The 14,790-nt window shown below is 40.5% G+C and overlaps 1 protein-coding gene across 1 annotated transcript in view; it reads left to right on the top strand.

The window, feature by feature from the left end:
• The window catches only part of slc25a46 (solute carrier family 25 member 46), a 36,367-nt gene extending 31,943 nt beyond the window's left edge, over nucleotides 1–4,424 (top strand). Inside the window, exon 8 of the mRNA XM_078214676.1 lies at nucleotides 1,250–4,424. Coding sequence (XP_078070802.1) covers nucleotides 1,250–1,828 — 579 coding nt within the window. The 3' untranslated portion in view covers nucleotides 1,829–4,424. The remainder of the gene's footprint in view (nucleotides 1–1,249) is intronic.
• Nucleotides 4,425–14,790: the final 10,366 nt, after the last annotated feature.

The following is a 14,790-nucleotide window of genomic DNA, read 5'->3' as shown; positions in this document are numbered from 1 at the left end:
TTCACAAAACTCATTGATAACATTGAATGAAGTAAATAGTTGCCTTGCTTAATAGTCAACTGTTAAAATTTTGGGGAATGGTGTTACAGTGATCGTTTATTGTTATAATCATAAATCTGTTGAAGGACAAGGTACACAGGTGGTCATTTGATCAGTTATAATCACAATTAGTTTAATGTGCTCACTTTCAAAAATGCCTCCAGGATGGTTGGGTCTTGAAATTGTTGAACTCAGTGCTGAGTTCAGAAGAGTGCCCAATTCTACACCCTGACTTTCCTCGACTTTCTGCATGTCCAATGAAACTTACAAAACCTCATCTTTTGATTCAGCACTCTGGTCCCAATTCATTGGGAATCTGAAGTGATCCCTTGGGCACCATTTCTTCAGCCATTCTATTAACATATTGAATCCTACTATTCCTATATTCACCAGTTCACAACACTGGAAATAATCCAGAGATTATTACCTTTTGAGGTTCTACTCTTTAATTTTCTCCCTACCTCCTGAAACTCCCTGCGTGACCTTGACCCTTTCAGTTTATCTGTCGTGCACGGACCATGAATTCTGTTCCTTCCCCACCTTCCAAAAATGTTCGACATGCTCAGTGAGGCTCTTGAAGCAACATGCTATGCAGGACTCAGGTTGGCAGTGCCAGGGATTCCGGTTTGCTCTTCTGTCAAATTCCCTCCGATCACTGCATTGCTATATCTTGTTGCGCCCATGTAGTCATTTGCTTCATGGTGCTGTGCATATGCTCTAAACTGCATTCTTCCAAGTTGTTACAGTATTCAGCACTTAGTTTGAGCCACACTTTGAGGGTTCCTATTCTGTGAAGGTCACCCACTTGCTACCCTTCTGAACTCTTCCAACTGCAGATTGACCATCTCCTGGAATATGTGCTCCAGGAAATTTGGTATGGCTTCTGTAGTTTAATCTTAATAACAATGCATTTGATTACAGTGCTTCCAACATGCACTGCAAATGTATGCATGCCAAACAAGATGCAATGATAAAAAAATTAATGCATGAAAGCACAAACCTTTCTAAATTGCTTCGTGATTTTATTTACTGTTGGTTCTAGAAATTGCCCCTTCCTCTTTACACTGCTTATCCAAATGTAAATATTAAAGTATAGTGAATTACAAATAAATATTTAGAAGATAACTAATGATATTGGTTTATTTGATATAAACTATGTATATGTTAAATATTCTAATTTTGACTAACTTAGTGTCTGTTCTATTTCCAGAGTGAAATCATAAAAGACAATCCAGGAATATTAGATTGTGTGAAGGAAGGTATATGTAGACTGGTGGGAATGGGTGTCCCTCATAGCAAACGCCTGCTTCCTCTTAAAGTTTTATTCTTTCCAACTGTCTTACATGGAGTACTCCATTATATCATCAGTGCCATCATCCAGAAATTTATTCTCTTTCTACTTCGGAAAAAGACACCACACCAGCAACCAGCTGATGCTTCTAATTCTGTACAAACTGTGCTGGATGCTTACTTCCCTGAACTTATCGCTAGCTTTGTTGCAAATCTTTGTGCTGACGTTTTGGTTTACCCATTAGAAACAGTACTTCACCGCCTTCATATTCAAGGAACCCGCACCATCATTGACAACACAGACCATGGGTTTGAAGTACTTCCTATTAACACACAGTATGAAGGAATGAGGGACTGCATTAATGTAATCAAGAAAGAAGAAGGTATATTTGGTTTCTATAAAGGTTTTGGAGCAGTTCTTGTACAATACACATTGCACGCTGCTGTGCTACAGATTACTAGAATTATATATTCTACTTTGTTGCAAAATGCTACCTAATCCAGGAGTTTAAACGTCATGTTAGAATGTCATGGACAAATAGCCCATAGTCCAAGTTATGAAATTTTGTAGTGCATGTTAAAAGCACTGTAATCAAATGCACTGTTACTAAGATTAAACTACTGAAGCGGTAAGCACTTCATTTTAAAAATCACAAATGTTTGTGATAATTGTAAAGGTTCCCATGATTTGTATATTTTAATGTCATGTAAATGAAGCTCTTGCTATTCTCAGTATGGTGGTTCTTTTGAAATATAATTTTCTGACACAATACAGCACGTAAACAAACTAGACTAAGCAAGTAAAGTGAGTTGTGACCATTACCTTCTTTTATTCTTTCAACCCCCTCATTAATTTCATTCAAAATATTTATTTCACTTTTTTTCATAATTTCAATTTCTGATTAGTGGCTCAAATTTTAATAGCAAACTTATTGCACATAGTTGGAGATTTTTTGCTTAGAGTGTGTCAGAAGATGATGTGGTCAGGTCCAATTCTTCAGTACCACTTGATTTATTTCTGCTGAAGAATATTAAATTGTAAGACAATGAAAACCATCATAATTTGGCTTAGGGTGTGATTGAAGTCTTGCTTTAATACTTGCTACACAATGTTTCCATTTATTTCATAAAATTTTGATTAGCTGGCCTTATGTGATTTTAATGGTCCAAGATGTCAAAAATATGACTTAGTTTGTTCACTTTAAACGATATCAGTGTGATTCATAAAACCATGAGTTAATGAAGCTTGATGCAGTCTGCTAGTGCCATTTGTATTCCCTATTCAAATGTGTTTATTTGCTATTTTCCTGGAGTAATTGCTTGTCAGTTTCATGAATGTTATGTACGTGTATAATGTGTGCAATTGTGATAGATCAACAAAGAAAAAAAAGTCAATATTGCCAGTTGCTCTCAAGATATCAGTTTTGTACTTAATATCCTATTATCCATGTTGCAATTTTGAACAACTCTCACTTTTAGGTGTAAAATCATGCAAGAATTGTTTTCTCCCCTTCAGTATTTTCATTTTTTCCCCAAATTGTAAATCACTAACACTGTCATTCTGTGCATCTCAGTTCACACTTTGTTTTCATGACGAAGTAATATCGAATGGCAAAATAATTGTTTTCCCTAAACTTTGGCTTTTAAACATTTTAGAAGATACAAAACTTACTCATTTTGCCACTATTGTTGGCAGGGAAGAATAGGTGAAGTAGAAGGTGCGATACATGTATTGTTGTAATTAATGTTTCATTATGATTTTACATATTTAAAACTCAATTATGTCTCCCAACAAAAATACAGATTCAAATTTCTCTGGGACAATTTTAATGTAGGACATAGAGAAATATAGATTTTGGGGTGGTACAGTGGTTAGCACTGCTGCGTCACAGTGCCAGGAACCCACGTTCAATTTCCGGCTTGGGTCACTGTGCGGAGTCTGCACATTCTCTCTGTGTCTGCGTAGGTTTCCTCCCACAGTCTGAAAGACATGCTGGTTAGGTTCATTGGCCATGCTAAATTCCCCCTCAGTGTACCCGAACAGGTGCTGAAGTGTGGCGACTAGGGGATTTTCACAGTAACTTCATTGCAGTGTTAATGTAAGCCTACTTGTGACACTAATAAATAAACTAAATATAACCGTCAGAAGGACTCAGAAGGGAGGAGGGATAATATTAATTAGAGACACTAGAATAGAAGGACTTAAGAGTTCAAATGTTATGCTTTTAAACTGAATTTGGTAAGTGCAAGGGATTGGTTACACCAGTGCAACTATATTTTACACTCCTGAACAGTGGAAAGAAAATTCTTTGATCCAGCACCGATACAGTACAGCTTAAATATTTTGAAAATAAGTACATCAAATACTGCCCAAGCAAATTTCTGCATCACGCTTAATTTCAGTTTCATAATTGACCTTCATATTTATTTCAAGATAGTGGAACAGTTGTACTCCAGAGCCTTAACAAGGCATCTACACTTTAGCAATTGGATAATACACTGTGTAAAGCTGCTATGCTTGTAAAATCACTTATCCCATGACTTATTGATGGAGGGATCATGAGAGATCTGCTAATATTTAGGTATATCTCAATCAAGATCACATGGTATGCAGTATCAAGGTACAACTTGGCTGCTGCAACCTACAGACCTCGCCTCTGTTGTAAACAAAATAGTCCAGCATTTCAAGAGTATTATGTAAATAGATTTCTGCAATCCAGTGAAAATATGTATATATTCACTCTTCTTCCAAAAGAGAGGAATTTTAAGAATATTAGACTTTGTTCCAAGCCTCAATCTCATCTGAGATTGTTGATCAAACTAAAGAAGGACTTTCTAAAATAAATTGAATGGAGGCAGAGAGCATAGAAGAATGTGACAGTAATATTATTGGTCGCCGGATCTGTTCCAATAAAGTACACTCGTGTGATTGAGTTAGAGAAAAATTACTATTTTGCTGTCAAGTCTTAAACTGTGCCATAAAACAGTCTGTTCTCCGTGAACAGATGAATGGCATTGAGTGGTCAAATTGTTTCTCTCAAAGGCATGGATCCTTGAAATTAAAAGAAAAAGAACTTGAGCTGTTTTTTATGAAATTGATTGCTTAAATCTGTTCATTTTTTTCTGAACTTTGAGTCCTAAAGTGTGGCAGTTGCATGGTGACTGGATCTATGTTAGTGATTAATTCCTGCATTTTTAAAATACACAAATAGACTTCAGCTAAATTACTTTCAGACCTTGTGTATGATCATGACCACAGCCAAGATAATCTCTGACCAATTTGTTGTGTCTGCTATTGCCCATATAAGGACTTAGGAGCAAGAGTAGGCCATTCGGCCCTTGAAGCCTACTCTGCATTCAGAGGATGTTCTTGTCTCAACTCCACTTTCCTGACTGGCCCGGGTAACCTATGACCTTTGTCATATCAAAAGTCTAGCTAACACCGCCTTAAAAAAATTCAGTGAACCAGCTTTCTGGGGAAGAGAATTCTACATGCTGAAGACCCTCTGAGTAAAGAATTCTCCTCGTTCCTCCCCTTATTCTTAAAATATGTTCCCTAGTTCTATTGTCTTGGACACGAGGAAACATCCATCTTGTCAAGTTCCCTCAAGATCTTATATATTTCAATAAAATGACTCCTTATTTTAAACTTCATGGGTTTTGGTCCAACCTGCTCAACTATCCTTTAAAAGTATCTGGATGAGCACTTGGCACATCATAACATTCAGGGCTATGGGATTAGGTTGGAGTTCAGGTGTTTCTAATGTGTCAGTGTGGACTCGATGGGCTGAAGGGCCTCTTCTGCGCTGTATGATTCTATGAACCTTTCTTCATAAGATATTCCTTTCATCCCAGGAGTGAGTCGAATGAACCTTTTTTAAACAAGATCATCAAAATTCTGCACAGTATTCCAGATGTGGTCTCAAGATCCTGTACAACTTCAGTAACACTTCCTTACTTTTATATTCCATTCCTCTTGCTATACGCGCCAATATTCCAGTTGCCTTCCAAGACACTTGGACCTGCATACTAACTTCATGATTCATGTACCAGGATACCCTGAACCCTATGTGTTTTACAATTTCTCACCACTTAAATAGTAGGCTGCTTCTCTATTCTTCCTGCCAAAGTGAACAAGTTCACATTTTCCTACATTTTACTCCATCTGCCAGCCAAGTTTTTTTTGCCCACACAACCTGTCTCTATCCCTTTGCAAGCTCTCAACCACTTGCCTTCCACCTATCTTGGTGTCGTCGGCAAATTTAGCTACCATAGATTTGGTCCCTCCACTCGAGGTATTGATATAAGTTGTAAGTAATTGGGGTTCCAGCAATGATCCCTATGGCCTTCCACTAGCTAACCCATTTATCCTTCTCTCCACTTCCTGTTGGTTAAGCAATCCTTTACATCTCTTTACCCACTATATAACTAATCCTTTATATCTCTTCACCCATTTCCAAACATTTCTTCTGTGTTCTAACTTGGCGGTGGGGAGGGCGGTGGGGTGCATGGAGTCTGATGAACAAGGCAGATGAGTTGAGGGCTCATCTGAGGGCAACTTAAAACGTGGGTATAATGTCATTTCTGTCTCTGAGACATGGTTGAGAAAGGGGTAGGGTTGGCTGGCAACTCAATATTCCAGGATATAGGATCTTCAGGGAAGGAGGTAAAAGAGGAGGGGGAATGTTGCAGCAGTAAGAAGGAATGACATCTTAGAAGGTTCTTCTAATGAAGCATATGGGTAGAACTGAAAAACCAAAAAGAAGCAATCACATTGCTGGGAGCGGTCTATATATCCCTTAACAGTCCAAGGGAAATCGAAAAGCAGAAATGTAGGCAAATTTCAGAGAAGAGTAAAAGCAATAGGGTAGTGATCATGGGGGAATTCAACTTTCCCAAAAATGTTACTAATTAGCACTTCTCATTGCCTCTAAAATAGTTCCAGAAAACTATATATACTTGTATATGTTCCAGGCATTTGTCATCCAGTGAGTTAGTGCTAATTAAATTTACCTAATCTATAAGTAGATTGAAGTCTCACATGATTTCTGCAATGCCCTTTTTCACATGCACCTCTAATTTGCTGATTTATGCCATACCCTACTGTTTAGTTTTCTACAAACATCAACTGATCCCGTCCTTTGGTAACAGTGCCATCCCACCTCTTCCTTTTTGACTCTCCTTCCTAAATGTCAAATATCCTTGTTCAGTTCCCAGCCTTGGTTATTCTGCAGCATTGTCATATCTGTTTATTTCAATTTGTGCTGTGAATTCATCTATCTTGTTACTGAGTTTGTGCATTCAGATAGAGTGCCTTTAATTCTGTTGTCTTATTATTTTGCAACTTCTAACCTTATTTGCTGATAAGTTTGAATGCTCTGTCCCTTCCTCCTGATTGCCGTTTCCCTTATTGCTATTCTGCACCCTTGCCTTCTCGATTACTAAAATTATCCAAGTATTCAAAGGTAAATGAGAGAAATACTTATCAACCAACGACCTGTTTTCCTGAGACATCAAACTCTATTTTCTCAGAACTCAGCGGTCCCCTCTGGAGCCATGGACTGAGCCAGCTCTTTTATGAATTCTCCTGACTCGCTACTCTCACTATCTTTTATGAAGTCTCTTTACAATGTTGCTACCTAAAATGAACAGCACCTACTCCCTCGCTGCACTGAATTCCCTAGCTCACACTGAGGTGAGCTGCACTCAGTGACGAGCTGCTGTCTTCTTCTTTGCTTATCTCATGACACCATGCTGTGTGCCAATTGGCTATCTGCTTCCTACATTATAACCGTGACTACACTTCAAAAATATTTTATCAGCTGCCACCATGGAGCCTGAGGCAGGAGGAGAAATTTTCCGTTCAATACCATGTATCATTTTGAAGTCCAATCTTCAGTCATGAAAAGTGGACTACACTTTAGAAGGCATCACATAAATCATGATTTTCACAATAAAAGTGAATGAGAGATCAAAAGGTACACGAGAAGAGCCGAGAATTCAAAATGAGCATGAGATGGCCAGGCTTTCAGAAATAGCACGTGGGCAGCTGGGAGTTAAAAAGAGCATGAGGAACCAAGATTTCAATGAGAGTACAGGACGAGACTAAAAAAAGCTTGCTGGTGGTAGGTGTCAGTGGACCTACCAGTTTTGGAGAAAATCAAGTGTGATATCGTAGTGAGCTAGGTAAGTGATTAGTTGGTGAGTATTTTACTTGTTTTGCTCATTTATCTTTTAAATACAGATACAATTTACTGGTAATTGTAAGGTTTTCTGTGAGGAGGGAGGAGCCTAGGAGATAAGAGTGCAAGTGGGAGAAAGCAGCGAGATTTCATAAAGGGGCGCAAGATGGAGAGGAAATGATTGGTGAGTGACAGGTGAGTAAACACTTCATATAAAATCTAGGTATGTCAGTGCAGCTCAACCATATGGAATGTGCATCCTGTGGAATGTGGGAAGTCACACAGGCACAAAGTGCCCTCGATAAATACATCTGCTGGGAATGTCACCAGCTGCAGAAACTTCAGTTCTGAGTTGTGGAACTTGAACAGTAGCTGGAGTCATTATGGTACATCCACAAGACTGAGAATTACGTTGCTAGCACGTTTAGAGAGGTGGCCACACCAGCTAAGAAGTGCACAGGCAGAGAAGGAATGGGTGACTGTCAGTGTATCTAAGAGAGACAGGAAGATAGCCTCACTCTTTCTGAATTTCCATTTTGCTTATTAGTGAGTGAGGTGGTTCCTTGGAGGGCTGTAGCAAGTGCCAAGTTCATGGCCCCACAGGTAGCTTAGCTGCACAGGAGGGGAGGGGAAAGAGTGGAAATGCTATACTGGTAGGGGATTCCATTGTTAGAGCAGCAAACAGGCATTTCTGTGGCTGTAAACGTGACTTCAGGAGTATGTTGCCTCCCTATTTCCAGGATCAAGAATATCACAGAGCAAATGCAGCACATTGTTTTGGGCAAGGACAAACATCCAGAGGTCATGGCCCACATTGGGACCAATGACATAGGCAGGAAAAGGGACAAGGTCCTGAAAGCAGATTTTACAAAATTAGCAAAGGAATTTAAAAACAGGACCCCAAGAGCAGTCATCTCAGAATTACTCCGTGTCATTTCTTAGTGCGCACAAGAACAGGAAGATTGAGCAGTTCAACATGTGGTTAGAGAAATGGAGTAAGAGGAGGGCTTTGGATTTATGAGGCATTGGGACCGGTCCTAATGCAGGTGGGACCCATATAAGAAGCACAATTTACATCTTATCAGGACTGGCGCCAATGGCCTTGCAGGGATGTTTGCTAGTACTATTGGGGTGAGTTTAAACTAGTTTGGCAGGGGGATGGAAACCTGAAGGGAAATAGAGGGGAGGAGAAAATCTAGCAGTGGGATGTAGAGTCGCATTAATTGGTGAGGAGGATATATCCGAGTAGTATCAAGGTAAATAGAATAATTGGAGAGTTTGATAGATTAGACTAGGTTATGGAAAGTCATTAGTTGGGGTCAGAGTAAGGGGGAAAGCTGAAAAACCTAAATCAGGATCAATGTATGTGAATGCACAAAGTGTGGTTAATAGGTTGGTGAACTACAGGCACAGGTTAACAGGTTAATAAAAGGAACTGTGATATCATTGCTTTCCCAGAGACCTCAAAGATGGGCAGGAATGTGCATTAAATATTCTTGGGTGCAAGGTGTTTAGGAGACACAGGAAGGGAAGAAAATGGGGGATGGAGGAGTGGCAGTATTGATCAAATTTGGTATTACAGTACTGGAGAGAGATGATGTTGCAGCAAGGTAAAGATGGAATCTCCCTGGCTAGAGATAGTGAAAAAGATACAATAACATTGATCAGTGTAGTATACAGGCCAACTAGTGGAATGGATGTCGAGAAGAAAAATTGCAAATAAATCACAGAGGTGCAAGAATTATAAACTAATGAAGACTTCAATTATTGAAATATAGACTGGGATAGGAATAGTACAAAGGAACAAGAGGTATGAGAGTTCCTGGAATGCGTTCAAGATCATTTTCTGCAGCGGTATGTTCCTGTTCCAACAAAAAGGTCAGGCACCTGGTTTTGGGGAATGAGTTGGCCCAAGTGGGTTGTGAGTTGGAATGGGAGTGAGTTGGAATCACATGTTGGCAGAAAAGACTGTAGCTGGACAATGGGATAGCTTCAAAGAGATGGTATTGCAGGAAATGTCAATATTCCCTGGAAGGGGAAAGGGAGGACAACTAAATCTAGAACTGCCTGGATGATGAGAGAGAGATAGAAGTGACAATGAAGAGGAAGAAGTGCAGGTTTGAAAGATGTCAGCTAGAATTGGGGTCTATATAGAAGGATCAGAGGAAAAGTGCAAAAACTAAGGAAAACAAGGAAGGAGCATGTAAAGAGACTAGCAGCTAACATAAAAGAGAATCCCAAGATCTTGTATAAGAATGTAAATAATAAAAAGGTGGACAAAGAAAGAGTATGATGATTAGGGATAAAGAAGGAAACTTGCTTTTGCAGGCAGGAGAAATAGCTGAGGTGTTGAACAAATATTTTGCATCTGTCTTTACAACGGAAGAGGATGTTCCCATGTCAAGGTGAGAGAAGTCACTGGAACACTTGAAAAATGTACAAGTGAGAAAGTGTTATACAGGCTTTCTTAACTTAAAATTGATAAGGCACCAGAACTGAATGAGATGCATCCAAGGATACTGAGTGAGGTGAGAGTGGAAATTGAAGAGACATTGGCGATCTTCCAAACTTCCTTGGAGGCAGGGGTAATGCTGAACAGCTGGAGAACTGCAAATGTTACACCCTTATTCAAAATGAGATGCAAGGATAATGCCAGCAACTACAACCAGTCAGTTTGATTTCAGTAGTAAGGAAACTTCTGGAAACTATAGTTTGGAACAAAATCAATAGTCAGTTAGACAGGTGCAGGATCTTAAGGAAAGCCAGCATGGATTCATTAAGGGAAAATCATGTTTAACTAATTTGCTGGAGATTTTTGAGGAGGTAACAGAGAAGGCTGCTAAGAGCAATGCTGTTTCTGGAGCAGATATCCACTCCATCTGACGAAGGAGCAGCGCTCCGAAAGCTAATGGCATTTGCTACCAAATAAACCTGTTGGACTTTAACCTGGTGTTGTTAAAACTCTTACTGTGTTTCTCTATTCCTCCCAGATATAATTCTTTTTAACTGTTTTTTCTTGCCTCGTGATGTTCACACTTACTCTATATCAACCCAATTCCAGACAACGGTATCTGTCAATGCTCCTATCCTAATCCATTCTCCTCACTGCCTTTTCTTTCTTTGTCTCATTTTTTTCTTGTTGTCATATCTACTTCTGGGATTTTCCCCTTATTCCCATGGTCCCCAATTATCTTCTGCCTGATTCTTTGCTAGAAAATCCCTCAGTTTTTCCATTATCAACTCATATTATGCTTGGTACCCTATAGGGCATCATCTCTGTGGAAAGGAAATATTCTCAAAGTGTAGCATGACAGATGCTATCTCATACCCCTACATCCAAAGATGTGCTGGCTAGGTGAATTGGCAATGCTAAATTGCCCCTTAGCGTCAGGGAGATTAGCAGAGTAAATATGTGGGACTACGGGGTTAGGGCCCGGGTGTGTTTGTTGTCAGTGCAGACTCGATGGGCTGAATGGCCGCCTCCTGCACTGTAGGGATTCTATGACTCTATGATTCTAGTTGTTTATAGGTGTAGATGAACACTAGTCCATTTGTTGGCTCTTTTCCCAATTGTGGACACAAGGCAGTATTCATTTAGTTTGGAAAGATTTCTATCCACTTACTCAATTTCAATAATGACCAGACAATAGCGATGGCCAGAAGGTCCCTAAGGTAAGTGTCCATTAAAATCAATTTGAAAGTGGCCCAGCAGGCTCACCTAAGTATGATTAGCAGAGTTGTGTTGCAAGCACAGTCAGCACCGATTCACTCTTTGGAACATACATAATTGTATACATTACTGAATGGTAGTTTCGGTCAATAGTGGACTTCCAGATGACAATGAAGTAGGTCAGAAATCTTGCATGCCATTGCCACACACTACTGGTGGGGCAGCTGATAACCAATTCAACTGGGGATTGTACATCAACTGAAGGTATGCGTTAGTGGATATTCACTGATTTGATTTGATTTATTATTGTTATGTGTATTAGGACACAGTGAAAGTATTGTTTCTTGCACGCTGTACAGACAAAGCATACTGTACATGGAGAAGGAAACGAGAGAGTGCAGAATGTAGGGTTACAGTATTATCACTCTGGACTAACAGAGTATCAACAGTCCAAGGCATACGCTGGGGTAGAGGGAATTCCTTCTGATGCTAGGCAATCATCGTTTAATGGAATGGGGAGGGAGGGGGCGTCACTGGCAGGAAAGAAAGATCAATGTCCCCATCATAGATGTCAGATCTACAGCTTCTATCGTGGCTGCAGAGACCTGCCAAAGATCACCATTGATGTGGGATCCTTAGCAGAATGATCAGCCTAAGTGTTACCTAGAGTCTGTGGGTCATGTTAGAGGGAATGAGACTTAACCATATCAACATTGACACAAGTTGACTGGGATTTTAAAAGGTTTCAAAGGGATACAAAAAGACCCACTTGTGAGATCCTCCACCACAGAGTAAGCATTGGGGTGAAAAGGTTGTCTGGTTGGAGAACCTAATGGCTACCTACTGAGTGTTGCTCTGTTCACCCCTAACGCAAATCCATCTCTATCCACTAATTAAATCACCCTAAAATACTTACCAAGCATAGATATAGACATAGAATGAGCCAAAGTAAGAGACAGAAGAGGGATGAATCAAAAATGCTTCAGAAAGACAGAAATAGAGGTGAAAAGCCATTGCTGTTCTCCGCATGGCAGCAATGAGGCTGCCCAAGTGCTGCTCTTGGGTATTGGAAAAGTCGGATCCTGATTTAACTGAGAAGAATCAGGAAAGAATTTGGCCTTCCAAATTGTGATGACTTCAGCCAGGCTAATGAGGTTGACTTGCTTGAGTATGAACCCCTAAGTTAATTTGAGTTTGTTTACTTGATTGGTATCGAAAGAAATACCTGATGAGTCTTCCCTAAGTTAATTTGAGTTAGTTTATTTGTTTGGTATTCAAAAGAGCTACCTGATGAGTCTGTTTTAAGTTTCCTTTGTGATTGATTTTTGGTTCGGGCTATTCCCCCTCTTTTTGGGGAGCTGCCTCTTTTAATTTGTCCTTCAGTTAATTTGAGTTAGTTTATTATGTTGGTACCCGAAAGAGCTACCCGATGAGTTCTAAATTGATGGTTAAATCAGGGAGCCTCATGCTCCCTATTTAAGGCAGGTGTGTCAGAGCTGGTTGTGTATTTCTTTCGATACCAATCAAGTAAATGAACTCAAATTAACTTAGGGACAAATTAAATGGGGCAGCTCCCCAAAAGGAAGGGGGAACAGCCCGAACTAAAAACAAAGTCGAAAGGAAACTTAAAACGTCAAACCAAAAGGTGATTATCGGGGTCGATAATACACCCCAGCCCCTGCGGCGCCCAGCGGTTGCGGAAGGCGTCAACCGTGCCCGTGGATACCGCATGCTCCCTCTCCAGAGACACCTGGTCGCGAATGTAGCCGCGGTAGAGGGGCAGACAGTCGGGATGGACGGCCCCGTCGATCGCCCGCTGCCTGGACCTATTGATGGCACGTCTCGCCAGGCCCAGGAGCAGGTTCACGAGGAGGTCGGCATCCCGACCCGCCCCTCTCCGCACCAGGTGCCCGTAGATCAGGAGCGTGGGACTGAAGTGCAAACAAAACATCAGTAAAAGGTGTTTGAGGAAACCAAAAAGGGTGTGCAGCCTAAAACACAGAACGTAGACATGGTCCACGGACTCCACGAGGCCACAGAAAGGGCAGTCTCGGGAGCCCGTGTACTGGAATAACCTACGGTTGTACGGCACTGCTGCGTGCAGCACCCTCCACCCCACAGAACTGGTTGTGTACTGATGTATGGTGTAAATAAAGTAACTTGATGACGGGACTTTCAACTCTGTGGAGTTATTACACAAATATTGACTTTTTAAAAATAACTACAGATAAGACATTTACTTTTAAAACGTGAAGATCTAAACAAAGTAAGAAGTCCATCTCCAGTAAAGTCATACTTTGCAAATGTTCAGCAAGGTGTCACTGGGGGGAAAGTAACATCCTGTATATATAAGACATTGCTCTCCATGGTGCCTCACAATTCTTTATACATTAACAGGAAATGGAATGTTGAACTACAGCAGGAGATTGAAATGAAATCTGTTCTGAGACCCATCTTGTCACCTAACCAAATATCTGGAGTGAATATAAATGGAATATTAGGTAATACAGAATACCACATAGTACTGTTAAAAATTAGCTCTGAGAGACCACGGAGAACCATTGGTCATTACTTACACACATTCTGGTCATGCGAGTTAAGGGAGTATTGGGATAAGATATTCAAAACATTGACCAAAGTATTCCACATGGACATCCCACAGACTCCCCTAACTACTTTATCAGGTACAGTTTCAGGAGGGATGGAAGTTAGAAAACATAACCATCTTTTACATTTTTTGTTTAAAGCTGCCATTAAAGGCATCACCCTCAGCTGGCTGAAACCCATATGTCCAACCTATAAAGAACAAAAAACATTACAGCACAGGAACAGGCCCTTTGGCCCTCCAAGCCTGCACCGACCATGCTGCCCGACTTAACTATGTCCCTCTTTTCCCATCCTATTCATGTATTTGTCAAGACACCCCTTAAAAGTCACTATCATATCTGCTTCCACTACCAGCAACAAGTTCCAGGCACCCACCATCCTTTGTGTAAAAAATCTGCCTCGTACATCTCCTTTAAACCTTGCCCCTCGCACCTTAAACCTGTGCCTCCTAGTAATTGACTCTTCCACCCTGGGATAAAGCTTCTGACTATCCACTCTGTTCGTGCCTCTCATAATCTTGTAGATTTCTATCAGGTTCGCCCCTCAACCTCCGTCGTTCCAGTGAGAACAAATCAAGTTTCTCCAACCTCTCCTCATAGCTGATGCCCTCCATACCAGGCAACATCCTGGTAATTCTTTTCTGTACCCTCTCCAAAGCCTCCACATCCTTCTGGTAGTGTGGCAACCAGAATTGAACACTATATTTCAAGTGCAGCCTAGCTAAGGTTCTATAAAGCTGCAACATGACTTGCCAATTGTTAAACTCAATACCACGGCTGATGAAGGCAAGCATGCTGTATGCCTTCTTGACTACCTTCTCCACCTGCATTGCCACTTTCAGTGACCTGTGTACCTGTACACCCAGATCCCTTTGCCTATCAATTCTCCTAAGGGTTCTGCCATTTACTTATATTTCCTATCTGTATTAGATCTTCCAAAATGCATTACCTCACATTTATCCGGATTAAACTCCATCTGTCACCTCTCTGCCCAAGTCTCCAA

This window comes from Mustelus asterias, chromosome 6 (assembly GCF_964213995.1).
Source record: "Mustelus asterias chromosome 6, sMusAst1.hap1.1, whole genome shotgun sequence".
Taxonomy (NCBI): domain Eukaryota; kingdom Metazoa; phylum Chordata; class Chondrichthyes; order Carcharhiniformes; family Triakidae; genus Mustelus; species Mustelus asterias.
The sequence above is the reverse complement of the archived record's forward strand: the minus strand, read 5'-3'. Positions and strand labels throughout refer to the sequence as shown.